Source organism: Pipistrellus hanaki, assembly GCF_964339955.1.
Source record: "Pipistrellus hanaki genome assembly, chromosome: 3".
In the NCBI taxonomy this organism is placed as follows: domain Eukaryota; kingdom Metazoa; phylum Chordata; class Mammalia; order Chiroptera; family Vespertilionidae; genus Pipistrellus; species Pipistrellus hanaki.
Window position 1 is genome coordinate 104,592,123 of NC_140505.1, and position 26,096 is coordinate 104,618,218.

General features: G+C 38.1%; 2 protein-coding genes across 7 annotated transcripts in view; one reads left to right on the top strand and one right to left on the bottom strand.

Moving 5' to 3' along the window:
- CACNA1C (calcium voltage-gated channel subunit alpha1 C) overlaps positions 1-6,808 on the bottom strand; it is a gene marked incomplete at its 5' end in the record, with an annotated part of 660,607 nt that extends 653,799 nt beyond the window's left edge. For all 4 annotated transcript variants that reach the window (XM_084878730.1, XM_084878732.1, XM_084878733.1 and 1 more), the window contains one exon: positions 6,670-6,808. In XM_084878730.1, coding sequence (XP_084734856.1) covers positions 6,670-6,808 — 139 coding nt within the window. The remainder of the gene's footprint in view (positions 1-6,669) is intronic.
- The window catches only part of DCP1B (decapping mRNA 1B), a 63,565-nt gene that overhangs the window by 31,728 nt on the left and 5,741 nt on the right, over positions 1-26,096 (top strand). For all 3 annotated transcript variants that reach the window (XM_084878779.1, XM_084878778.1, XM_084878780.1), the window contains exons 4-7: positions 9,990-10,056; positions 12,274-12,409; positions 22,028-22,156; positions 24,993-25,829. In XM_084878779.1, coding sequence (XP_084734905.1) covers positions 9,990-10,056; positions 12,274-12,409; positions 22,028-22,156; positions 24,993-25,829 — 1,169 coding nt within the window. The remainder of the gene's footprint in view (positions 1-9,989; positions 10,057-12,273; positions 12,410-22,027; positions 22,157-24,992; positions 25,830-26,096) is intronic.

Consider the following 26,096-nt stretch of genomic DNA (forward strand, 5'->3'; position numbering starts at 1 on the left):
GTCACCCCTAACTGCCCACAACTGCCTTCCCTTGCAGGCCTGGTCCCTCCCAAATGTCTTCCCCTGCTGGCCATCTTGTGGTGGCCATCTCGTGTCCACATGGGAGCAGAATCTTTGACCACATGGGGGCAGCCATCTTGTGTCTTAGAGTTATGGTCAATTTGCATATTACTCTTTTATTAGATAGGATTTTAAGGTGTAACTTTATTTCAAAGCACCAATTGAAATGTTCCATATATACCATGATAAATAATAGCAGTAAAAGCATCAAAACTGCAATCACAGATAGGTCATAATTTGAGAGAAATATTGCTCTCTAAGAATGCATTTTGTGAAATGTTTTCTCTGCCCTTATATCACCATTAATAAGTTGAGAAAGCAGTGGCATGAGTAATGAATTATGGGCCATGTGTGGACAGAGACTACATTTTATATCTTATTTATATTCTGTGGTACCACATAAACACAGAAAGCAAACAGATCTGGATAAGAAATAGATACATCCAAGGTACTTAAAGCAATTCCCAAATCATTTATATTATTCTAGAAGTTCTATATGTGTACACTATAGGCCCAGTGCACAAAATCATGCACGGAAGGGGGGTGTCCCTCAGCCTGGCCTGCGCCCTCTTGCAATCTGGGACCCCTCGAGTAGGGTCCCTAGGCCTGGCTGGCGATCACGGCCTATTGAAGCTTTCCTTCCCCGGCTGCCATGCCCCTCCCACCTCCCTGCCACTGCCACTGCTTGCACCTGTTGACCCCACACACACTCCCACCACTGGTGTGGATTGGGCCTCCTTCTTTGGGGTAGTCGATCACAGAGCCCCCACATCAGTCACCCCGCAGAGGGTGGCCTGGGCCTCCCTCTGTGGGGCTATTGTGGGATGATGGTGGCCCCCCCTGGCCAATCACATCGCACCCGCCTTGGCTGGCCTGGGGCCAGTGCGTGTCATAGCATAGTCATCTGGAAGGTCATCCAGATGGTCATTCTGCTGTTCGGTCGTTTGGTCCATTTGCATATGATGCTTTTATTATTATAGATATGTCTGATGTTTTGTCCAACTTTGAAGGTATTCTGCTTGGGGTGATTGAGAAAGAGCCACAAAGTTGCCCAGTTTTTCCAAAATTATTCCCTATTCTCACTTGGCAGCAGAGATGGAAGATCCTACCTCTCAGCGAATGCAAAGCAGTAAGGGAAGCTGAGCTGTGTGCTTCGCCCTTTTCATGGCTGAAGATGCTTTCCAAGCCTCTCCTAGGCTTCAGGCCACGTGAGGAATAAAAGGTCTTCCAACTCCACAAATTCTAAGACCTCGAGACCTTGTTTTCTTAACCTTGGAATCAGTTCCGGCAATTATTACAAAAGCAATATGAAAGTTTAAAAGTGAACGATGTGTGAATTTATTACTGAGAAAATGAAAGCCACATTATCTGCTTACAAATAATTGAGAGTTCGTTTTCCTATTTTACAATATTTACTGTTATATTGATAGCCTTAAATAGTAGTTAATTTTCTTTGAGTCACAAATCCCATTAAGAATCAAATGAATTTCCTTCATTCCTGCCTGCCTCCCTCAAATGTTTTCCGTACCAGGCATTGTTCCAGGGCTCTATGCTTTGTATTTCCCTACTTCCACAAACATCTGTTCGCATACACACACACCGTTCTGCATACAATTTTAGGTATTTTATTGAACTCCTGAAGCCCTCTAAAGCAGTGGTTCTCAACCTTTCTAATGCTGCGACCCTGTAACACAGTTCCTCATGTTGTGGTGTCCCACAACCATAAAATTATTTTAGTTGCTACTTCATAACTGTAATTTTGCTACTGTTATGAATCATAAGGTAAATATATGTGTTTTTCGATGGTCTTAGGTGACCCTGCTAGCGGTTCTCAACCTGTGGATCGCATTCTATCATTTAAAGATGGTTCTGAAAAGCCTCGTGTAAAGCAAAATGTCACTTTTGAATCCCTATGGTACCTTTGGGTTTTATGTCTTTGTTTTACCGTGTGTTGAGTTGTGATACTTGGTAACTCCTTAAAACATACACAATACGGGTAAACAATACTTATCTAATTTACACAGTCTCTACACTTCCATAACTTATGATTAGGGGCTCACTGTATATAGGGACCTTCACATGAATTTAATGGGAAAATGTGTATGCATCTCTGAACTTATTTAACTTAACAATCTGGTATGTTTAGATGAGGAAGAACCCATGTGGCAAAGCCATATATAGTGATGTACAGATACTATTACTATGTAAGAGTAACATACAGGGAGTAATATTGTGGCTTGAAGTATATTTCATACTTTGTTTTTGAGAAACCGGTTTGGCATGGTAGAAGTCTAAATTTTGGCAGAGAAAAGCTGGATTCCAAAACATCTAACATGATTAATAGTGAAGGACCTTTTAGTTTCTCTACCCTAACACAGTGCTTTGCATATAGTAAGTGCTCAATTTTGGCTACATTGAGCGTTCATGTCTGTTCTTTTAGAGTCTATTTTTTATATTACTGACTTTTGTCCAAAAATCACTTAGAAAACAGTTTTAAGTAATCAAATTGAAACTTTTGGGTTAATTTACTTTTTAACCCACAGAAGGAAAAATTATATTTTTTTCATGTTTCTTAGGGTGGTTTTTTTTGTTTGTTTGTTTTTTGGTTTCTTTTTTAGAAAGAAAATAATTTTAGTTAAGAATTGGTATTAGAATTATTCTACATACAATCTTAGAGCTCTTATTTAATAGTAGAACCCAAACGTGATTTAACTATTTAAAACATAAAGGACTTTGGGAAAGTGGTATCTACTATATTCATAATTATAGATTAAGGTCAAAATGAAAAGAAGACAGAAACTCTGACTCACTTTTCTTCAATCAAGAAGTAGTGTTAGTCTCCTTTTGCTAGAACACTACTATGTAAAATCTTAGAAAAATTTTAGTGATCATTTATGTTTTATAATTAGGATCTTTTGGGGCAAAGCTTTTCTTATACTTATTAAACCCTTGATTAAATAATGTGATACAAATATGAGGAAGACTGCTTTTTATTAGAACAAATTTTGACCTATAGAAATATTCTATTTTATGTTTACCTTAAACATATCTTTCTCACAAACTGTAGTTTATATGTGATTAGACTCAATTTGCTTCATTGAGATTTACATAAAATAATACATTTTCAATGCATTCTTGGAATAATATTGCATATAAATCGTATATTCTTAAGATAATGTAGGTACTTGTAAATGTAACCTTTAGATTACTATTGTGAGACAATTTTTTTCTGGTAGATTAAAGTTACACTATTAGTTACACTCTGAAACAATTCATGTAATTTGGCAGATTGATTGCATTCTTTGAACTCTTAGGTGCCATTGCCTGACAGTATCAGGAAGACTAGTATATGATAAAACTGTTGTATAATAAATAAACATAAAATGAGTACATTAGTGCCTACACAGTGCTGGATCAATAGAAATATACCGTCTAAGGATTTTATACCCTAAAGACAAATTCCCATCAATACTACTTATGCCTAAAATTATTAAATGTTTAAAGGAAAATAAACTCTGAGTGAAGTTAGTAGAACAGAATGGGCGATGGGAAGAGAGTCCACCCCTGCTGTGACCCCAGTAGGAGGGGTAATGTCCATACAGAGGATCCAGGCACATCTTGTCTGTGATGTTCTATTAAGCCAGAATAGTGAGAACTATTAATATGAGCAATTATAAGTGGTGTCGATGGTATAAGATCTTTAAGTCTTAGATTTCAGATGTCAGCTCATCTTAGCAAACATTTGTTGAATGTGTGCTCATGCTAGTCGTCATGCTGGGTGTATTAACCAAATCCTACCTTCCCAGAGCTCATAGTCTAGCAGAGGGAACGGTTGCATAGTACTTAATAAGTATTTTGTTTGTTTGTTTGTTTTAATCAAAAGATGTACAAATAACTGGGTGCAAAGAAAAAGTATCCTGAATGATTATGAGAAAGACTGAGTCCTTAAGGCTGAGTAAAAGCTCAGGGAAAGGTGAAGACACTTTAGGAACCCATGTTGTTTGTTATCTGTGGCCCAGGAGATTTTGAAATTAATCACCAAGATTATGAACAAAATGGAAATATAAATTTAAATGGCCAACAAAATAGAATGAGTCGTTCTTATTTAAATTTATTATTTCCTGTGGCTTTCTCTGCTTTCTCATTTTTTTTTTTAATGTTTATTTAGAATGTTAAATTTCTTAGATTAAAGGAACTTACCCTGAAATAAATAAAATTAGGAAGTTAGTGTTAATGAGGAAGATTCCGTCTGACCTTTTGTGCACCTGAGGGTAGGTAACAGCAGACCTCAAGATTCCCACTGTGGGAGAATATTGACCTCTGTGGAGATTCGGAAGGCCTAATGACATAATGCATTTGTTATAAATGAAAATTTAAAAAAAGATAAATCCATATTTTTTCTTGAAGATAATAAATTCTCATTTACCATTTGAGAGACATATTAATTTAATCCAAATAAGTATAATGTTTTAATTGAGAGGCTATTTTTTGTTATTGTTTTTATGACATTAACTTTCTAATGAAGGTAATTTATTTAGAAAGGAAAGGTGTTTTACTTCACAGTATTTTGTTTACGTTTTCTACTGTTTCACCCAAAATTTTCATGACCATTAGTCACCCATAAAAAGTTTCATCTACTGTAAACCTTCCAATATTCTGAGATCATGGGATTGCTGATTTGTGAGGTGCAGTAAAACTATGTCATATGAAAAGAACCAGACCAAGGGCCAAAGATAACAGTGTTATGTGGACTCTCAGAGGCCAGCTAAAATTTTGTTTTATAAGATTGTGCCCGTGTTTGGTCAGTAAAGCTAAGGAAGAGGTGAATGAAAGAACATTATTTTAAAGGCATTAAAGAACCTGCCGAAAGAAAACATTTTAGTGAAGAGCATTCCAAATGGGGTAGAAGTAAAGAGCAGCCAAACACAGCCTATGTTTTTCATCTGTGCGTGCAGAACCCGGGCAACGTGATTGTTGTTCGAGCATTTTCTGCCGTAAAAATACAGCCAGTACTAGAAATCTCAATTCCCTTTTGTTTCTTTCCTCTCTCTCTCCTCCACTCAACATTCTTCCCTTTCTCCCTTCCTTCCATCTTTCCTTTTTTCCTTTTGAAAGTCCACATAAACTTACATAACCAAGCCTACAAATCAATCAAACATAAACATTGTTTTAATACTTTTTCATTTCATTTGTAAGAATGGAGAGTGGCATTTTTTAGAGAAAGGAGTTTGAACCAAGAAAAATGACTTTGGCTAAGTCAGTTAGCCTTATTAGACCAAATATTACTCATTAGCGAAATAGGTGATTGAAGTGCACACTTCTTAGCTTACTTCCAACTCTAAAGTTTCATAGTTCTTACTTTCCAATTTGTTAACTATCTTGTGATCTTTCCCAAGAGTAATAGCTGAGTGTGTGGGCTAACTACCAGATGCCAGTAACAAGTCAACAATGTAGTCAAACTTAAATAAACCTGGACAATGGTATAGTGAATAAGAAATATTGTTTACACCAAATATATGGGTAAATGTTCTTGGTCCTTACATTGGGATTATCAGTCCACTCATTTGAGAAAGACTTCATGAAAGGAATGGGGTTTGAAGGAATTTTTAAATTTTTGATTTTTCATTAAATGCCCAGCAGAGATCTGTATAATTTACACTGTCACTGTTTCATGACTTTTCTAGTAAAAAGAGAATTTAAATTATTTCTTGCTACGTACTGACCAAGAAAAATGTATTTTCCTATCATTTTGAGAGAAATTTGCAATTTAGAGAGAGAAGAGCATTAACACATCAGATATTCTTATTCTGCCTGTTTAAACTTTACCTTTGTAATTATTTATTATCTACTTACTACTACCTATATGGAAATATGCCTTATTTTAAACTTGCACAAATATTGGCATGAATCCTTGTTAAAAGGTTGTAAGCTACCATTTGTGATTTGGAATTAAAAGATATTTGGGTAAAATATAAAACAAATGATAAATGTCTTAAAAAAAAAACACAGATTGTATAGAAATATTTACTAGGACATAAACTAAATGAAGTAAATTCCCAAAGAATATCCAGAATGAACAATGCACATACTAATAAGCAAAAGGATGTGCATTTAAGGATATTTGATATTGTCTCTAATGACCTCTTAAGTAGCCTCTTTAATTTGATCAGCTTTAGATTTTTCTGCTGAAGAAATTAAAAAGGAAGAAAATATCATTATGAAATAATCAGCTTACTCTCTCTCATCAAACATGAAATCTAATATGGAAATTTTGCTTTCCTTAATCTTTCTTGCATAATTGAAAGGCAAGTAGAAGATTGGTGTTTTAGCAGACAAGTAGAGGCAATGTTGCATTGCCTGTTGCCCCAAACACTGGTTTTCTTTTTTTTCAACTGAGAATTTCCAAATCATGACATAAACCAGGGCAGTGCAATTTTAGGCACACTTTCACAACCGTTCTGTTAAAGATCCTATATTAAATATGAAGAGGACTGCCAAAAAGATGAGTCCTTAGCGTGGGGGGACTCACACATTCTAGGCATCATTAAAGTATTTTAGAGTAAATTTCAACATGTTCTTTATTCTTTACTCCACTTTTGGGTTTCTTACCTCCAGGAGGGGTGTAAAAACAGTTGAGTTGAGCTTCATGCACCAAAGTGCCCTTAAACTTCACCTCTGTTTCAGCAGACGGATGACTGGTAAGCGGCTGGTATGCAGGCAGAGCAGGCTGGACAAAGGCTCGAAGCATGGTGAATATCCAGATGCGAACTAATAGGTCAAATTTTAAAATAGGCAAATATCCTGCTTGTGAGCTTTTCTCCTTGTAATTTTTTAAAGCCTAGAAATCATTCTCACAGTCACATCTGAGCTGCACAAGTTGATGCGGCCATATCATATCACTGCTAATTTAGGTTGACAGGAATGACTAAGTTTTAGAATCCTAAAAGCCACATCTCTTTTGTGCTTCTTCTCAACCTTGTCTTTTTCTTTCCTTCCTGCTGTGCTCACTGTCTACGTAAGGTGGCCTCTCCCCCAGTGGCTTTACAGGAAAACTGGGATTGAAATGTGAGGTTAATGGTTTCTGTCAGCCTGGCAGCTCATCACCTCCCGAGGCACGATGATCTCTGGTTTGTATTTGTCACCACCAGCCGCTCTGATACACGCCCTTGTGTAGGAGAGTGAGAGGTTTGTCCAGGGGTCGGTGGACCTCGGGCCTAAGAAACAGAAAACTTCAGTTGGAATGTGCACTCTAATGGAATTCACGCTGCCCCTTTCCCGGTGGAATGCAGCTCAAGTGGCACAACTATTTTAGGGAGAAAAAAATTAGGCGCAGTTCTACATTTTATCTCGGTGCTACCTTTCCGTTGCCAGGACTGTTGGTAAATCCGTTCCCACCCCTTGGCTTTTTAAATTTTGTGGTCAAACTAAATATTAACTAGAATGAAAAGAGCTATTTCAAATGGTCCATTTTAATCTTAAAGTCAAGTTGCTTTATAGATAAATGGTTAAAATCTCCACAATGTCTTGTATAATCACTTTCAAACCCAGTCTTCCTTTATTCTTTGACATCTGAAAGATGTTTCTGTAGCATTTTCCTTCCCTAATTTTGCATTTCAGTTACCTCATGGTAATGGTATTGTCAAATTGTGTTTCCGTTTCTATCAACCGTTTACTTGGCATCCTACCCTCATGAAAATCTAGTTCCTTATGTCAAATGCCACAATGTGTAACATTAAAAAAAAAGGATACCCAAAATATTTCTACTAATATGTCCTACTGATGAGACCAAATGGCTGTTTTGCTCTGCCGTAGGGCCTTGCATGCTGTTTGTTTCCCATGCTCCCCCTTTTCTCCTTGAGAGTTTTGGAAGACTCTGTCTCCAAGGAAAAAAATGGGTAACCAAAAAATAGACCGGGTTCCTAGTTTTGTAACTAAAATTAAGACCACCAAAACACACAAATCTATTAAATATTCAAATGCCATGTACTTATTTACAAGAACATGAAACTAGGTGGGTTAGTATGTAGGAATCTGTCCAGTGTTTCCCAAAGTGTGGTACGCGTACCCCGAGGGGTATGGGAAGAGTTTGGTGGGGGTACGCATTACACTGGAGTTTGGTGGGGATATGCACTGCACCGTGCTTAGCTGCACCGAATTCTACATTCTCATGAGTACGAGGGGTACTCAGCGTTACGAAAATTATAGAAGGGGTACACATATGTCAAAAGTTTGGGAAACATTGGTAGGCAATCAGGGTAAAACAATGTTGATGGACTGGAAACATCCTTGAATAAAAGTTTCAAGATATACATTTAATGATCTTAAGATGAAAGAATTCCTTTTTGACCTAAAGGCTGTTCCAGCCCATTAGATTCAGAACTCCAATGTCCTTTTTCAAAAGATTGTCATTGTATTAAAGGCAAGATATGATACGTATTTCTAAGCAGATAAAATGGCCCTGTTCGAGGAAAAGCTGGTTTCCTCCACTTTTACCCCTTCATACATGTAGGTAGGTAAGATAAAGATTCCGGATACACTAATCATACAAAAAGGTAAAAGCCCGTTGCCACCTTTTGGCAAGTTAGTAATTCAGATTTATAAGGTTCCTTTTAATATGCCTGCTTAAAATTATACTAAAAAGACATTTCCTATTCCTACTGATATCTAAATCAATATTGACAAGAAGCAGATATCCACACTAAGGCATTGGTCTGGTGAGTGGGGGGAAATTTCGTAGTTACTAGTAAAACATCACAGCCTGGCTGGAGTGACTCAGTGGTTGAGTGTCAACCTATGAACCAGGAGATCACAGTTCGATTCCCAGTCAGGGCACATGCCCGGGTTGCAGGCTCGATCCCCACTGTGGGGTGTGCAGAATGCAGCCAATCAATGTTTCTTTCTAATCATTGATATTTCTCTCTCACTTTTTCTCTCTGAAATCAACAACAATAATAAAACATCACAGCTGTTTTAATGACCAAATAATATTCATATAATTAAATATTTTGAAAGTATAAATTATAAATGTTTTCCCTTTTAAAAATATGGTTTTCCTTGCCTTATAACATTAGTACTATTTTCAAAGATTTTAAAATGTACATGAGTGATACCATCAGGTCCTCAATTAGGTAATAGCTTTGGCTATAAAAATGATATAGATAGACGCATACTAAGATATACAATTTATTGGAAAATTGTTATATTGATCAATACCAATTATTCATTCATTACTAAATGATAGTCACAGTTGTTTTTAAGCTATCAACAGTTGTAAATTTTCTGTACAGACATTTTGAAGTCAGAGATTTATTATGGAATCTAATTTTTCCTCACTCTATCCTAGTAACTTTCATCTTAAAAAGCAAGCCAGTTCTTAATGTTTACCTGGGAGAAGGAGAAGGAAGAGGGGTTCCTAGGCCTAATTTGTGCATCAGGTGTCTGAATACTTGAAAATAAAGATGAAATATGTGTGTGAAATGTGCAAATGGAATATGGAAACATGTTTCAAAGCCAGGAGTTTAGAATTCCAATTTCATTTTCAATCTCTAGTCATGTGTTAAGAAACATTTACCAAATGCTTATTATGTTCCAGTGCTATATTTTTAAGGACAACAGACTTATATTGGGGGCGGGGGGTGCCTGTGTGTATACGTGTGTGTGCACGTGCATACACGCATGTGTGCATAAGACCACTATAGATTTCTCTATGGGCTTAAAAATTCTAATGGGGAAATGAAGACATATATGTAATACCTTAATCAACAAAGAAAAATAATAAATTAAAAAAATTCTAGTGCTAGGTTTTCAAGCTCTAATTGCAATTATTGGTCTCATTTATTCAATAGTTGTGTGTTTCTTTCAAGATGGAGAGGGACTTTCCATTTTGTAGTTTTGAAGATGCTCATAATTTGTTTGATGTATTTTTGCAGTGTCCATTTATGGAATTTGGTTTTATGATAAGGAAGAATGCCAAAGAATTGCAGAACTTATGAAAAAGTAAGTGCTGAAAGACTGCATAGTATTTTTCAGTTAGAAAAATGTGTAACTACATTTTGTGTAACTACATCATAATCTTAGCAGAATATATCTCTTACAGCAATTCTTTTCAAGATGTTAGGAAAAACATTTACTTTTACTTTATAAGTGAAAAAGAGACATAAATACAACATTTTCACTAGGTAATGTTTGTCATGTGGAATGGCTTCACCTCATTGTTTTCTGCATGTGTGAAATACCTGTAATATGAATTATTCCAGATGGCAATTTTCTTTAATATCTTCCTTATTTGTCATTTAGCAGTTTTTTCTTTGAAAGTTATCAGTATATCTGGCAGACAGAGTCCAGACAACAGGGCTTCCTTAACAAGGTGGCGGTGGAAACACCCCCCAGCCCCTCAAACAGAGCCAGGACAACAGGACATGGGGGCTTCCTTAGTGTGTAGGTGTGGGCAAAGCCCCCAGGCCTGGCAGACAGAGCGCACTGCAGGGCATTGGGGCTTCCTTCGCATGGTACGTGGCGCATGGCGGAGGCAGGCAGAGAGCGGAGAGCAGGGCACGGGGGCTTCATATCCATGGCTGCAGCGAAACCTCCAGGCCCACAGAGAGCAGAGAACCACGGGGAGTGGGCCTAAGCCATCAGTAGGACATCCCCCGAGAGCTCCTGGATTGTAGAGGGTGCAGGTTGGGCTGAGGGACCCCTGTGCACAAATTTCATGCACCAGGCCTCTAGTTTTTATATAAATATAATTGATTTCTGAAAATCTAGCTTGTGATGATAGCTAATTATAGGTAACTAGCTCAGATTTCAGATTGTGATTGTGTTCAAACTAGTATTTATCACTGTAACAACTAGTTCTTAGAACATTCATGTTATTATCAGCTGTGCAATGGATAATAATAGCAGGATTTCATATAGATTAAAAATTACCCTGCAGCTCAGCCAAAAGGCCATGTTAAAATCGCCAGCAATCTGCACTAATAACTTAACAGCTGGGGCAGGAAATTGATTGTTAACTAGCAATTCTAACTGAGGAAGGGCTGGAATCCATACACATAGCAGCTGATGTGTATGGATTACAGTCCTTCCTCAGCTAGAATTAAACATCTCAATACATTCTCAGACCTTTTTGACCAACTTCATGGCAATTATAAAAGAATTTGAGCTGTGAGTCAAAGCACAAAAAGGAACAAGTGTTTTTGTCAATGCCACCTAGCACATATAAAGCATATGGTCTCCCTTCTGTATTGTTTTCAGTGAAACAGAAGACATGGCTTATTGCTGTTTTTTATATCCCCCTCTCCTAGAAGGGAATCTTCACTGTTTCCAAACTTCCAGAGAACCATATGATTTGAGTACCTGGGATTAACCTCACTTTGACTTTAAGGCACTTTGGAGGATGGGGGAAATCTGACTTGCCATGCAGTTTGCTCAGTTTTTGAGAACTCTAAAATCGGGTTTCCTCAGCAATTAATGAATCTTTCAAATGCTCTAAATGAGGAGTTGGCAAAGATAATATTTTTTTTCAAGGTCACACTTTCTCTGTCACAGCTACCCAACTCTGCGGGCAATCTGAGGCAGCAGTCTAAGAACGGGGGCTGTGCTTGTAACGCCACAAAAACCAGCAGTGGGCAGGATTTGGTCTGCAGATTGGAGTTTGCCCACCTCTACTCTAGATTCATATATCTAGTCAGTGAACTCAGGACCTCCCTCAAATCTCATTTTCCTTCTTTAAATTCTTAAGCAGTCTTATTTTTAATACTAGAGCCCAGTGCACAAAATTCGTACACTGGTGGGGAAGGTGGGGGAGGAGGGGCGTCCCTCAGCCTGGCCTGTGCCTTTTTGCAGTTGGGGAGCCCTTGGCTGATGTCCAACTGATGGCTTAGGCCCGCTCTCCTTAGTGCTGCTGTAGAGCAGGAGAGGCTCCTACCACCACCATTGCATTCACCAGCCATGAACCCAGCTTCTGGCTGAGCGGCCCTCCTCCTGTGGGAGCGCACTGACCACCGCAGCCAGCTCCTGCATTGAGTATCTGCCCCTGGTGGTCAGTGCACATCATAGTGACCGGTCGTTATACCATTTGGTTCATTTGCATATTAGTCTTATATGGGATGATTATAACAGGATAAAAGCAACTGAGTGAGAATTGGATGGTTTCAAAAATCATATGTGTTGAATTGTTTTTCCTTGTGTGGCTCTTCCCCTCTACTTTTCTAGCCTAACTCAGTATGAACAATTGAAAGCCCATCAAGAAGCTGGAGCAGGAATCTCCCCAATGATCCTCAATTCAGGAGAGGGGAAGGAAGTAGATATCTTACGAATGCTCACCAAGGCCAAAGATGAATATACAAAGGTGAGTTTTTGTTTGCCCTTGTGATACATAGGTAATTCCCACAGTGGGAATACATTCATTAAGAAAGCCTTAACTGCTATTCCTTCAACCAAACAAAATTATATGAAAACTAAAATATTGCTTTTAAGAGACTATGACTATTTGCTTTTAGATAGGTTAAAAGGTAGCCTGAGAAATCAGTAACCTTCTTATGTACAAATAGTACACAGTCATAAGGTTTACCAGAAGACCCCCATAAAAATGGCAATAAACTGCTTTAGCTGGTTTTGCTCAGTGATTAGAACATTGACCTGGGAATTGAAGGGTCAAGGGTTTGGTTCTGGTCAAGGGTAGGTACCTTGGTTGTAGGCTCAATCCCTAGTCTTGGTTGGCGTGTGCGGGAGGCAACCAATCAATGTGTCTCTCTCACATTGGTGTTTCTCTCTGTCTGTCTGTCCCTTCCCGTCCCTTCCACTATCTCTAAAAATCAATAGATAAAATATTCTCGTGTGAGATTAACAACAAAAATAGCAATAAAATAATATAAATTCTTTGGAATAAAATAACAAGAAACGAGCAAAACCCATATAAACAAAACATTTAAACACTTCTGAAAGGCATAAAAATGGACTTGAACAAATGGAAATATATGTCCTGATCTTAGACAAGGAGATAAAACTTTAGATTTTCACTTCTCCATAAATTAATCTATAAATTTAAGATGATTCCTAAACAAATGCAAACTAATTTCTTTTCTTTTTTCCCTCTTCTGAGGTCAGACAAGTTGATTATAGGGTTTTGTGGGAAAATATACAAGGAAGAATAACTGGGGAAAACCCTGGCAAAGAAAAGCCATACTGGGTGGGAGAGATGTGGGGAGCTAGCTCTACCTGATATTTAGACATTAAAGCCTGAACACTTAAAACAGAGTGGTATTGGTGTTGTTGCATAAACAATCAGGTAGACCAAAGGGACAGATGAGAAAGTCCAAAATGAGACCCCAGTGTATATGAAATTTAGGATATGATAAAGATAAAAATTCCAAATCAGTTATTTTAATAGATTTTTAAATAAATGATGTTGGCTAACTGGTAGCCATTTGGAAAAATGCAAAATTAGATCTCTTCCTTATGCCATATGCAGGATAAATTCCAAATGTATTAGGAATTTAAATGTAAAAATAAAACTATGCAAGTACCAGGAGAAAACTTGTATGGATTTCTTTGTAGTCTGGGAAAGGGGAACTTTTCCTAACCATGACTCAAAACCCAAAAGCAATTAATTAAATTACATGAAACTATTAAAAAAAAAAGTGTTTCTTGGTTTAAAAAAAAACAAACAAAGTGAAAAGGCACTGACTAAGAAGAAATGTTTACAGCTAAATAATAGAAAGAGGGTTAATTTTCCTATTTTATAAAGCACTTTTATAAAAATCGAGAAGTAAAATATTAACACTCTCTAGAAACATAGACAAAGAATAAAATTAAAAAAGAAAAGAAAAGCTAGAATTTGAAAATTAGATGAAATAAATGTACATAATTAAATATATTATGACATAATTACTTAGAAAAAAAATTAGAGTGACTTCAGAACCCCATATTTGAACTAAATACCCCTAGTGGATTATATTTTAAGGACAAAAAGAACTACAAAGAAATTATAAACTTTATTCAGTGGTTTTGTTAACATTGTAATTGCTATATAATAAATAAGTACAGTTGACCCTTTAACAATGTGTGGTACTGATTGCACACACAGTTGAAAATCCACGTATAACTTTTTACTCCCCCAAGCACTTCACTAATAACCTAATATTGACCAGATGAAAAATAGATTAATACGTATTTTGTATGTTATATGTAATATATACTGTATTCTTACAATGAAAGGATAGAGAAAAGATGTTATTATGAACAAATCACAGGGAAGAGAAAATATATGTACTGTATTTATTTTTTTGAAATGTGTTTTTATTGATTTTTAGAAAGAGGGGAAGAGAGATAGAAACATTGACAAGAGAGAGAAAAACATTGATTGACTGCCTCCCGCATACCCCCTACTTGGGATCTAGCCTGCAACCCAGGCATGTGCCCTGACCAGGAATCAAACCTGTGACCTCTTGGTGCATGGGTCAGTGCTCAACCATTGAGCCACATTGTCTGGGCACATGTACTGTATTGAAAAAAATTGCAATAAGTGATCCACACAATTCAAATCCATGTTGTTCAAGGGTCAACTTTATGTCAGAATAAAACCTTCAGTGTAAGAGAAAAAACAAATGAATGTATAATGTTACATTTTAAATGCAAATGTCTGAATTAGTTGACATTTTATTCCTTAAATATGTAGTTATTAACTTTTCCCCCTGAAAAGACCTAGAAATAAGTGAAACCCAGGAGCAATAAATACCTCTAGCCCCCAGATTAGTGTTTCTAAATACTATTTCCTTATGAAAGGTTTCCTGGCTCTTTAAAGAAACTCCTAATTCCGAGATATGAAAGTCAAACAAATAGGATCATGTGGAAGGGCACGGTAGTCAGCTTGAAGGGACCACCAACCAAGTAACGAATTCTAACATCAACAAGAATGACTGTAGCTCTACCTGGTTTGACTCAGTGGATAGAGCGTTGGCCTGCGGACTGAAGGGTCCTGGGTTTGATTCTGGTCAAGGGCACATGCCTGGGTTATGGGCTCAATCCCCAGTGGGCAGCCGATCAATGATTCTCATCATTAATGTTTCTATCTCTCTATCCCTCTCCCTTCCTCTCTGAAATCAATAAAAATATTTTAACAAAAAAGAATGCAGTGGGTTGAAACCCACTGAATTTATAAAATCTGAGTTCCTAGAGATAAGAGAGAGCAAGCAACCAAAAATATAAAACAAAACAAAAATATAATTATTGGCTATCCTTGGAGATACTAGGACACCAGCTCCTTCCTCTGAAAATTGGTAGTTAATGAAAAAATAAGCATTTATTCTACCTGGCCAGTGTGGACTATATTTCAGAGTAACCAAATAGTTGTTGTTGATGAGGGGAAGTTCATCTCTATTCAAGGATTCCAAGAATTCCCCTTCCTAATGTAGATAAAATGATAGAACTTAAAAACTCTCTAGTCAAACAATTGATTCAGGCAATGATTACCAGTAATATTAGTAATATGAGAAGAATTGATGGAAGGGTTTAGGGTGCCACCACCTGAACATAATTAAAAATTGAATAACCAGACATTATGTGCCTCCTACTGTGATATAATGTGAAAGATATAGCACCACTTTGAAATATTCTTGCCAAAAGAGTTGATTCTGAATCTAAGACTTGAGCTCTAACTTTCTAGTTTACAGAAAATGAAAGGGAGGAAGGAGGAAGGAGCAGATAGGAAACAAATGACACGACAAGGAAACAATCAGAAAAGTCCTGAATGAAGTGGGACATACTAAAGGACAACTGACTGAGTGTCTTTAACATGCCTTTGACTGGATTGTTGACTCAACCTTTATTGTTAGACTGTGAGCTCCTAGTTTTCTTCCAAGTTCCTGGCACATGATAAATGCCAAATAAATGTTTGTTGAGTGAAGGAATGGATATAAATATGAATAAATCAGAGTTTCATTATTCTATCGTAGGGCTTGGACAGAGATGCTTTAATTCCAGCTTTAGTCAGAAATAACTATTTCTATATTGTTTTTTTTATTTAATTCTTAAAATCTTTAAAAGGTAGCCTAATGAATTGGCAACTAGTCAGATAATGAGTTATACTTTATTAATTGTACTATGTTAGACACACTATAGATTAATCTTTAAAATATATATATATTGATATATATATATATATATATATATATATATATATATATATTACTGATTTATTTATTTATTTATTTTTTACAGAGAGGAAAGGAGAGGGATAGAGAGTCAGAAACATTGACGAGAGAGAAACATCAATCAGCTGCCTCCTGCATACCTCCCATGGGGATGTGCCCGCAGCCAAGGTACATGCCCTTAACCAGAATTGAACCTGGAACTCTTCAGTCCGCACGCTGGCGCTCTATCCACTGAGCCAAACCAGTCAGGGCTATAGATTAATTTTAAAAAGTGAAATTTTACCCCCAAGGAACTTCAGTTCTACCCTGTTTTCCCGAAAATAAGACAGTGTCTTATATTAATTTTTGCTCCCAAAGATGCACTAGGTCTTATTTTCAGGGAATGTCTTATTTTTCCATGAAGAAGAATACAGTACACATTTATTGTTAAATGAAAATAAAGGAAATTTATTACCTGTATACAGTACAGTAGTACGGTAGTTGTCAAAACAAACCAGAAAAACTGTGAATCCTACAGTATCAAGAATTTACTCATTTATTCAAGGACAATCATGTCATCATCTTCTGGAACATCATCATAACAATCCAATTCCTGAATTTCCTGGTGAATTTCTTGTGACTCCATTTCTTTCAGAATCAGTGGACCAAATCTCTCATGTTTAGCCTGGGGGGGGGGGGGGGGCTTATTTTCAGGGGGATGCCTTATATTTCACTCAGAAGGAAACCTGTAAGTAGGTCTTATTTTCGGAGATGTCTTATTTTCGAGGAAACACGGTATGTGGCCAGTAAATAATAAATGTAAATATTGAACAAATACTTTTTCTCCCTCTCTTCTCTCAAACACACACACATACACACACACACACACACACACACACACACACACACTGTACCATTTGTATTTTATAATTAAAGACCCAGGGCACAAAATTCATGCACAGGTAGGGTCCCTAAGCCTGGCCAGTGATCAGGGCTGATCTGTGGGGTGACTGGTGGGACCACAGCCAGCACCCGCCTTAGCCAGCCTGGCACTGCCCACTTGCCAGCCCCACCCTCCACCGCTGCCACCGGTCGCCTCTCTCTGCAGGGCAACCTGCGGGGTGATTACGGCCCCCACTGGCACCCACCTTAGCTGCCCTGAGGCCTGCAGGCTGGGAGCAGCTCCTGTGTTGAGCATCTGCCCCCTGGTGGTCAGTGTGTGTCATTCCGCCATCCAATTTGCATATTAGGCTTTTATTATATAGAATGTTTTGGCACCTTAACAATCTTTTGGTTGGGGGACAGATTGCGCCTCCCTGAGCTTGCCAATTCTTAGAGGGAGCAAAGGACCCAACCAGAAACATGCCTTCGATGTGCAAACTAATGATCCTGAGCCATTCTCCACTATCTGATCTTTGTATACCGTGAAGCAATATTCTTCCACCTTCCTCCTATCAGGGCTGGGTCAGGCAGCTAGAGAACCCCCTATGGTTGACATCCTGCTGAAATGATTCAAAGGAGATAGTCCTAGGGGGCAGAAGCTGCAGTAAAAGGCTTTAGTCTTGGTTTCCCCTTGCTCCTGTGTGCTCCCTCCGGACCACCAAGAGGCTTCCCCCTGTGGCCCTGTGTAGCGGGCTGTGCCTCCTGTTTCTAGGACCTGTGAGTAGAATAAAGTTAGTTTCCTGAGCCTCTTCAGTGCTGCCTCCTGTAGCAACACCTGACTGTCTCATAACAGGGAATTCACATGCACTCATGGCTTTGGAGACTTCTCTTTATACTATACCTACAACTCGGAATGGTTTTCCCCTCATTTTACTTGCCCTTCAGACTCTATATGTCTTTCAAGGCCCAGTTAAAATGCCACTTTTTACGTGGAGTTTCCCAGATCACGTCATTCAAACTAATTATTCTTTCCATTGAACTCATCGTCAATTAGTATTTAGAACTTATTTTGTTCTTTCTCAATTTTTACAGTTAAGTCAACTTCTTCCACAACAGTGTTAACTTGTTGAGGTCAAATCAATGTTCTGTTCATCATTATGCTCCCATAGATGGGTTCTTACAGTGTTGACAGAAAGTGCAGATATTCAATCAAATATGTTACAGACATAATGTCAATTGCTCCAACTGTGAGGTAAACAACACAAGAAATTATTCTTTCAGCTAGTACGGCCAGATGATGTAATGTAACCTGTATGATCATGGTACTGCTCTGGCCTAAATCCTTCTTGTTTTCTCATTGCCTAGTATGAACCTGCACACTCTTTTTAAAAATATATGTATTTTTATTGATTTCAGAGAAGGAGGGAGAGATAAAAACGTCAATGATGAGATATGGAATTGAGCCCACAACCCAGGCAAGTGCCCTGACTGGGAATCTAACCACTGAGCAACACCAGCCGAGCTCAGATAATTCTTCTAACCCAATACCTTCTACTGTCACTGCACCTTACAAATATTTGAAACTCCTACCAAACAGAATAACAATCTTGCTTCCTAAAAGTGCCTTCATGCCTTTTCCCATGCTGTCCCCTCTTGTTTACCTATAAAATATCATCAGTCTTTCAAGGCCCATTTCACATGTTCCTTGCCCATCATGTTACTTCTGATCCACCCACCAGATGTTTGTGCTCCCCCATTAACATCCATTGCATCTTTTGTTTACCTTGCATTTGTGTTTCCTCCTCTCTCACACACCAGCAGACAGTTTAGAAAATGGTGAACATGAGCCAAATGGTTCTGAAATAGAGGAAATGGGGAAATGGAAAGAGGACTATAGAGAAAGAAAACAAAAATTTTCCTCAGAAATCTTGTTATGAGGAAGTGAATTTTTCATTATTGGAAGCATTAAAGAAGAAACTGAATGATTACATATTGGGGGTAGTATAAAAATTTTTTTACTTCTCTGTATAAGTGTTAAACTAAATAAATTACTTCTGAGATTTTTTCCAATTCAAAAATTTTTTAATTCACAAAAATTCCAAAAAGTTTGAGGAGGAAACATTTTATGCTGTGGGCATATGATATTGATAAATGAAGCCTAGTGGTACCAGATACAACTTTTTCTGTAAAGTTAGTAAAACAATTTGAAACACTTATTTGGGTTAATATTTTATGCTTTCTCCCTAAGAAATAACCTTCTATGAGTTTTCTGTAAAGTAGCAATGATATTAATTTGAGTGGCATCTCCTTTACCTCCTTCCTCCTTGTCGAGGTGCAAATGAACCATAAGATAACAAAGCTCAGGAAGAAAAGGAACCAGGCTGGAAGTGATTTGTAGGCTACATAGTTCGGTCCTTACTACTCAGAAGTGGACTATTATGCATTTTGTGGTTTTAGCCAAGAATTAATAGTTCTAGATATTGCTGAGATCTATTTATGAAATTAAAGAAATTATTAAGTGTCTTTTGGTGTTCAATGAAAAAATTCGGAAACAAAAAGGAAAATAATCCTGGATGGTTAGCTCAGTTTGTTAGTACATCATCCCAATATGTCAAGGTGGTGAGTTCAGACCCTAATCAGGGCACATATGAGAATCAATCAATGAATGCATAAAAGAGTGGAACAACAAATTGATCTCTCTCTCTCTCTTTCTCTCTCTCTCTCTCTCTCTCTCTTTTTCATCTCTCTCAAGTATATATATATATATATATATATATATATATATATATATATATATATAGTCTAAGCAACCAGCCGTCCAGTAACTATGATGCACACTGACCACCAGGGGACAGAGGCTCACCACAGGCTTGGAAACATGGAACAGACTGATGAATCTCAGAAAGAAGGGGATAGAGGGGAGGGTGGAAAGAGATTAACTAAAGATCTTATATGCATACTAGAGGCCCAATGCAGATTCATGCACTGGTGGGGTCCCTCAGCCTGGCCTGTGGGGATCAAGCTGAAACCTGCTCTCCGACATCCCCCCAGGGGTCCCAGATTGCTAGAGGGCGCAGGCCAGGGCAAGGGACCCCACTAGTGCACGCACAGGCTCTAGTAAATAAAATAAAAATTTAAAAAGAAAAGAAAAATTAAAAAGAAAGACCACCCGCAACCCTGTAAACCCAAATACACTTAGGTTGCAATTTCTTTCAGACTCTTCTCTTGGCATAGATAATATGTTTGTGTGTTTGTATGTGATAAATTAGAATTATGTGACATAGTTTTTGTTCTCTGTAAAGAATCCATTGTACACTTTTTACACAACTTATTTTTTTCTAAGTATTTTGAAGTTATTTGGGTTGGAGAAGAATATAAAATTAAACAACTGGAAAATGAGCTATAAACTATTGAGGTGGGTGCTGTTTAATTCTGAGAAATTTGATAGAGAGCTATTTTCATATACAAGCAAAGATTCATAAATAGGTAGACAATTGCAGTAACATAGAAAAGAGCTCCTGGAAATTTTACCTAGAAAAGTCAACCTGGGGTTATACAAGCAAAAGACAGAGAAGCCTGTTGGCCCATGTGGATATGTGCATAGTGAAGGTGGGAAATATCTGTTTTTTCCTTAGTATAAAATTCAAGGTCCCTGATCATAGAGAGAATGAAGAAGTACAGAAGGGTCATTTGGTGGAAGTAAGCTAAACATCCACTTTTCTTTTAAACGCAAGCAGAAGTTAAAAGTCTTTCCATGCTAAAATGTTGTAAGTGACTATATCGTCTTGTGCTGCTTAGCCATATCTTGAAAAGTCAGTCCTGTTGGTCCATGCCACTAATCATAATTCACTTCAGAAGAATTAGAAATAATGTTTTATGATTCGTAACGTATTTCACATCCCATTTAATACTAATGCCAAATCCCAATTATTTATAGAATTCTTGAAAGAAAATAATTAGTCTTTCGTACAGTTACCTTTGTGAACCTAAGTGAACACGGTGGTAGTTGACCCCACACCTGTCTATCCTTGAATTATAAAATACAATCCAATAACTGTAAGACACATTGGGAACCTTGGGTTTCTGAGGGACAGGATTGTATTTGTCACACATTCCATTGTGAAATATTTCCTGACCTGGGGCCTTGACTGTACAATTGAAACCAACAATGCTATAGAGAGTCTGTAGTAGAGAAGTGAGTGTTTTTATACTCAGTTTTATTTGTAACAAGTCAGATGCTGACGTCGCTGCTGTGCTCTTTCTGTTATAAATTCTACTATGTTGGTAATTGCATGGTTGGTTAGATTGATGCATGATAATGATTTGGTATTTGAAATGATGAGGCATGTCTCATCTCTTTCTCTGTGAAATTCTAATTTGTAGTGAGTGGCTGAGAACACTCAGATTTGAATTATTCTGTTTATCCAAAAAGCCACTTATTAAATAAAGATGATGTTAATAATTTTTAAATCAGTGGTTTGAGTTAGCTTTGCTTTTTGGTTTGTAGACCAAAAAGGGTTAGTTACTTTGGTGTTGGAACTCTCCAACTTGAAATCAATTGCTATTGCAATCCAGACATGGTATTTAAGGAATAGTTTTTATCGTTATTTATCATTAAAAAGCACTAGACTTTATGTTTTTAAACTATTACTTCTTAAGTAAATAGATAGCCTTTAAAGTATCCAGGTATCTAAGATCTTCTAGGTCTTGCAGGCTGATAATGTTGGTAATATTTTAGGGCACTGAATGTGTAAGTAAAAAATAAATAAATAAACTTAAATTTTATTTATACTCAAATATAAAAAAGATAAGGAGATTTTTTTTTGTACATAAAACTCTACCCAAAAAAATAGCTATCAATTAAATAAAATAAAGAATAAGAAGGAAGGTATGTTCTTTTTTAAAAAAATAAAGCTTCTTTTATACCAAAAATAAGGTTCTTTTTTCTATTTCAGTGTAAAACCTGTTCTGAGCCAAAACAGATAACCAGTTCATCTGCCATTTATGACAACCCCAATCTCATCAAACCCATTCCAGTGAAGCCCAGTGAAAACCAGCAGCAGCGAATACCTCCACCCTGCCAGGTACTCAGTTCTCCGTTTTTTATTCATGGTGTCTGTATAAGGTTCGTAACAAACTTTTATCCAGAGTATAGTCAAAGCAGGAGTGCCTGGTACTGTTTGAGGATCCTTTAGGGTAAATAAAAAAATTTTTTTTAAAAAGAGAGAGATTTCAAGTTAAAGATTCTTTTGTTATTAATAATTCTCTCTTTCTCAAAAGGGGTTAACATTTTTACTTTTGGCATTTACCATAATCTCTTGTGGATTTGAACTCCCTACAGGATAATGTGTTTTTTATTTTTTATTTTATTTCTTTTAAATATATTTTATTGATTTTTTACAGAGAGGAAGGGAGAGAGATAGAGAGCTAGAAACGTCGATGAGAAAGAAACATCAACCAGCTGCCTCTTGCACACCCCCCACCGGGGATGTGCCCGCAACCAAGGTACATGCTCTTGACCGGAATCGAACCCAGGACCTTTCAGTCCACAGACTGACGCTCTACCACTGAGCCAAACAGGTTTCGGCGATAATGTGTTTTTTAAAAAACAACAACAAACTAATAACATCACTAGAATTAACAGGAATATTACCCAAGAGGCCCATGTTCTGCGGAGGTTGATGGTTGGTTTCCCAAAGCAGCCAGGACAACAAAATTCAGTTTAACATTTCTGAACACTTCCTTTGTACCAGGTATAATGCTAGGCCACTGTGAATACAGAATGGGATTCCTGTCCTAAGAAATGGTATAAAAGTCTGCTTTAGACCTGATGATTTGCCATTGTATTTGCATCTAATTATGATAGCAGTTTTTGAAAGAATCCTATATAATAAAAACCTAATATGCAGATTGACCAATCACTGGAACAACTGGTTATTACAACGTGCACTGTCCACCAAGGGGGCATACAATCTATGCAGGATGTGCCCCCAGCCCGCAGGCCCCAGGGTGGGGTGCCCCTGATCACCCTGCCAGCTGCCCCACAGATCGGCCCTGATCACTGACCATACATGAATTTTGTGCACTGGCCCTCTAGTATATACATATATTAATATATATTTCAGAATAGTAAAGCATTAACAAAATTGCTAATCTACAAGTCCTGTTATTTTTTTTTTTAAGATTTTTTAAAATTGATTTTTAGGGAGTGAGAAAAGAGAGGGGGAGAGAGAGAAATATCATTAGCTACCTCCTGCATACACCCCCATCCGGGATTGAGCTCATAAACCATCATGTGCCCTGACTGAGAATCAAACTGGCAGCCTTTTGGGCATGGGATGATACCCAAGCTACTGAGCCACATGGGCCAGGGTATAGTCCCATTTTTTATTGTAAATATAATGTGTCTGTTTCCATTTCTAGGAGTTATGCTCATTAACGGTTTTGGGTGTTTTGTTTTTTCAAGGAATTGGTTTAAATTAATTTTAAAAATAAAATGGAACCAAAAGACACAAAGATAAGCTAATGAAAGTCTCATATTGAATTTTTTTTAAAAAATAAGTTTTTTTCTAATTATCTTTTGCTTTCTTTTATTGTTTGCTTTTCATGGAAATTTGTTATTTTAATAGAGAAGTGAGAATATGTTGATTTAAGAATGAAGCTCCTTTTTTCTTAGCCTAATAATACAGAAAGCAACAGAAAGAGGCAGAGATGATATAGAGCAGGAAGGAAGCAACTTTGTAACTGGCAGGGCCAAGGTAGATTTTATGATTTGATGGTTTTTTAAAGCTACTAATATACAGTTGTCAACAATAATAGTTTGTACCAATTTAATGTGAACGGGAATCCTCAATTTGGGGTTCAGTGAAGAAGGAAACTTTATTCAATGCAAAATAGCTCAATTGTGGTACAGTGTGGCTGTGAGGCAGCCCTGGGCCAGGCAGCACTGGGCCCAGAGCTGGACAACTCTGCTCTACTCCGTGCCAATCTGCTCTTTGCTGTTCTGGTCTGCTCTGCTCCTGTAAGACATCTTCAAGAATTCAGCTCAGCCAGGAAAACAGTCTTGAGTCTCCCACAGAAAGAGAAGAGTGCTCCCAGAGCCAGAGGGGAGCTGGCTTATGTAGACAGAAGTCTCCGTCCCTGGTCCCTAATTGCTCTTTCCTTTACATGAGGACTCCAAATCCTTGAAATTTGATTGGTCCAAAAGCACCAATAGTGCCACTCTGGTTGGTCAGAACTACATAGCTCTGATTGGATGGGGAAAGCCTCCATCCCATTGGTTAAAATAGGATTCCAGGAGCTCCTTTATAAGGGCTGGTTCAGATGGCAGAAACAGAGTGCAGGCTTCCCCATGAAGGTCCCTGTGCAGAAATGGCTTGTAGGTTCCTTCTAAAAAATTTTGAGCCCTGTTAGCTACATAGGAGTTATCTTTCTTCTCAGAGTTCACAGACTTGAAAAGATCAAGTTAGACTAACTGACATGTTTTCTCTCACCCGAAATTTTTATAATTGTGTGAAAAGCTATCAGAAATTCTGAAATCTTCATATTCCTGTGTATTCTCAGTATCTTATACTTTGCAGGGTTAGATGGACTTCCTATTGAAGAGATTATTTACTTTCTGGTGTATATAATTCTGTACCATAGTGGTTCCCAATATGTGAACCCCAGGCTCACACTCCTATTTCATCATTCAACAGATATTAAAATATAACAGCTATCTTAAAAGTAGTAGGAAAGAATGCTGCGAAAATTATTGGCTTAAGGTCTCAATTTTGTGACGTTTACTATAATTAAGTTTTTTATACTCTCTAATTAATCCTTTATAAATAAAAGAAACCATTGATTAGGTGAATTGTGATTCATAGCCCCATATAACCAAGTTGTATGTAGATCCATTTTCAGACATTTTTATTTTTTCAGACCTTAGACCCTGAACCCCAACACTTGTCCTTGACAGCACTTTTTGGGAAGCAGGACAAAGCTACATGTCAGGAAACTGTGGGGCCTCCACAGACACTCCACCAGCAGCAGCAAGAGAAACTTCCAATTCGGCAGGGGGTTATCCGTTCCCTGTCCTATGAGGAACCCAAAGGACACTCACCCCCCATGGAGAAGCAGCTATGTCCAGCCATTCAGAAACTCCTGGTCAGGAGTGCAGACCTTCACCCACTGTCAGAGCTGCCTGAAAACCAGCCCTACAAAAATGGCAGCGAGGATTTTACTGGACCTGCCCACCTGGGGTCGCCCCAGAGCTTTGGGACGTCCCATCGAGTCCACGGTGCTTCCAGAACTCAAACCCTGCTAGAGAAGCTCCAGAGCACCCCGGCGGCCGTGAACAAGTACGACCCTGGTGCACCAGCACCTGCCGGCCCAGCAGCCCTGAACTTCACAGCCCTCTCCGCGGCCACCCCTGCGGCTCCCGTAAAGGCGGTGGCTCAGCCGCCACTGGTACATTTCAATGGCTCCCTTCCACCTCAGGCACTAGGACATCAGGCTCATGAAAAAGACCAGTCCTCGTGCCCAAGACAAATGCTCGCCCTTACTGGCAGTCAGACTAGTGGTTCTGGAGTGATCTCCCCTCAAGAGTTACTGCAAAAGCTTCAGCTTGTGCAGCAGGAGCAGCAGCTGCACACGTCTAACCGCCCAGCCTTGGCAGCGAAGTTTCCTGTGCTAACTCACAGCTCTGGAGCAGGGAAGCCCTGGGAACCCTGGGTTGACAAGACATCCAGGACGGAAAAGCAGACTCCCCTTTTCCAGGTAAGTATCCCCTGGGTCGGGGTCATTACTGTGAAGCGGTGAAATGCAGAGTCCCCTTCTGTGCTGTAGGAACATGTCTGTCCTGAACAGTGTTGCAAAGCCAATTCTGTGCATCGTATGTCACCTTAACTTCCTGCTGGAAAGAGAGTCTGATTTGCTTAGCAATCTAGGAGCTTCCCTCCTTTCAGATACTTTATTTGTAGCGTTAAATCTTCACAGTTTGTCAGGCGTGAAGACATGGATGTGGGAAAGAACATAGACATGGAA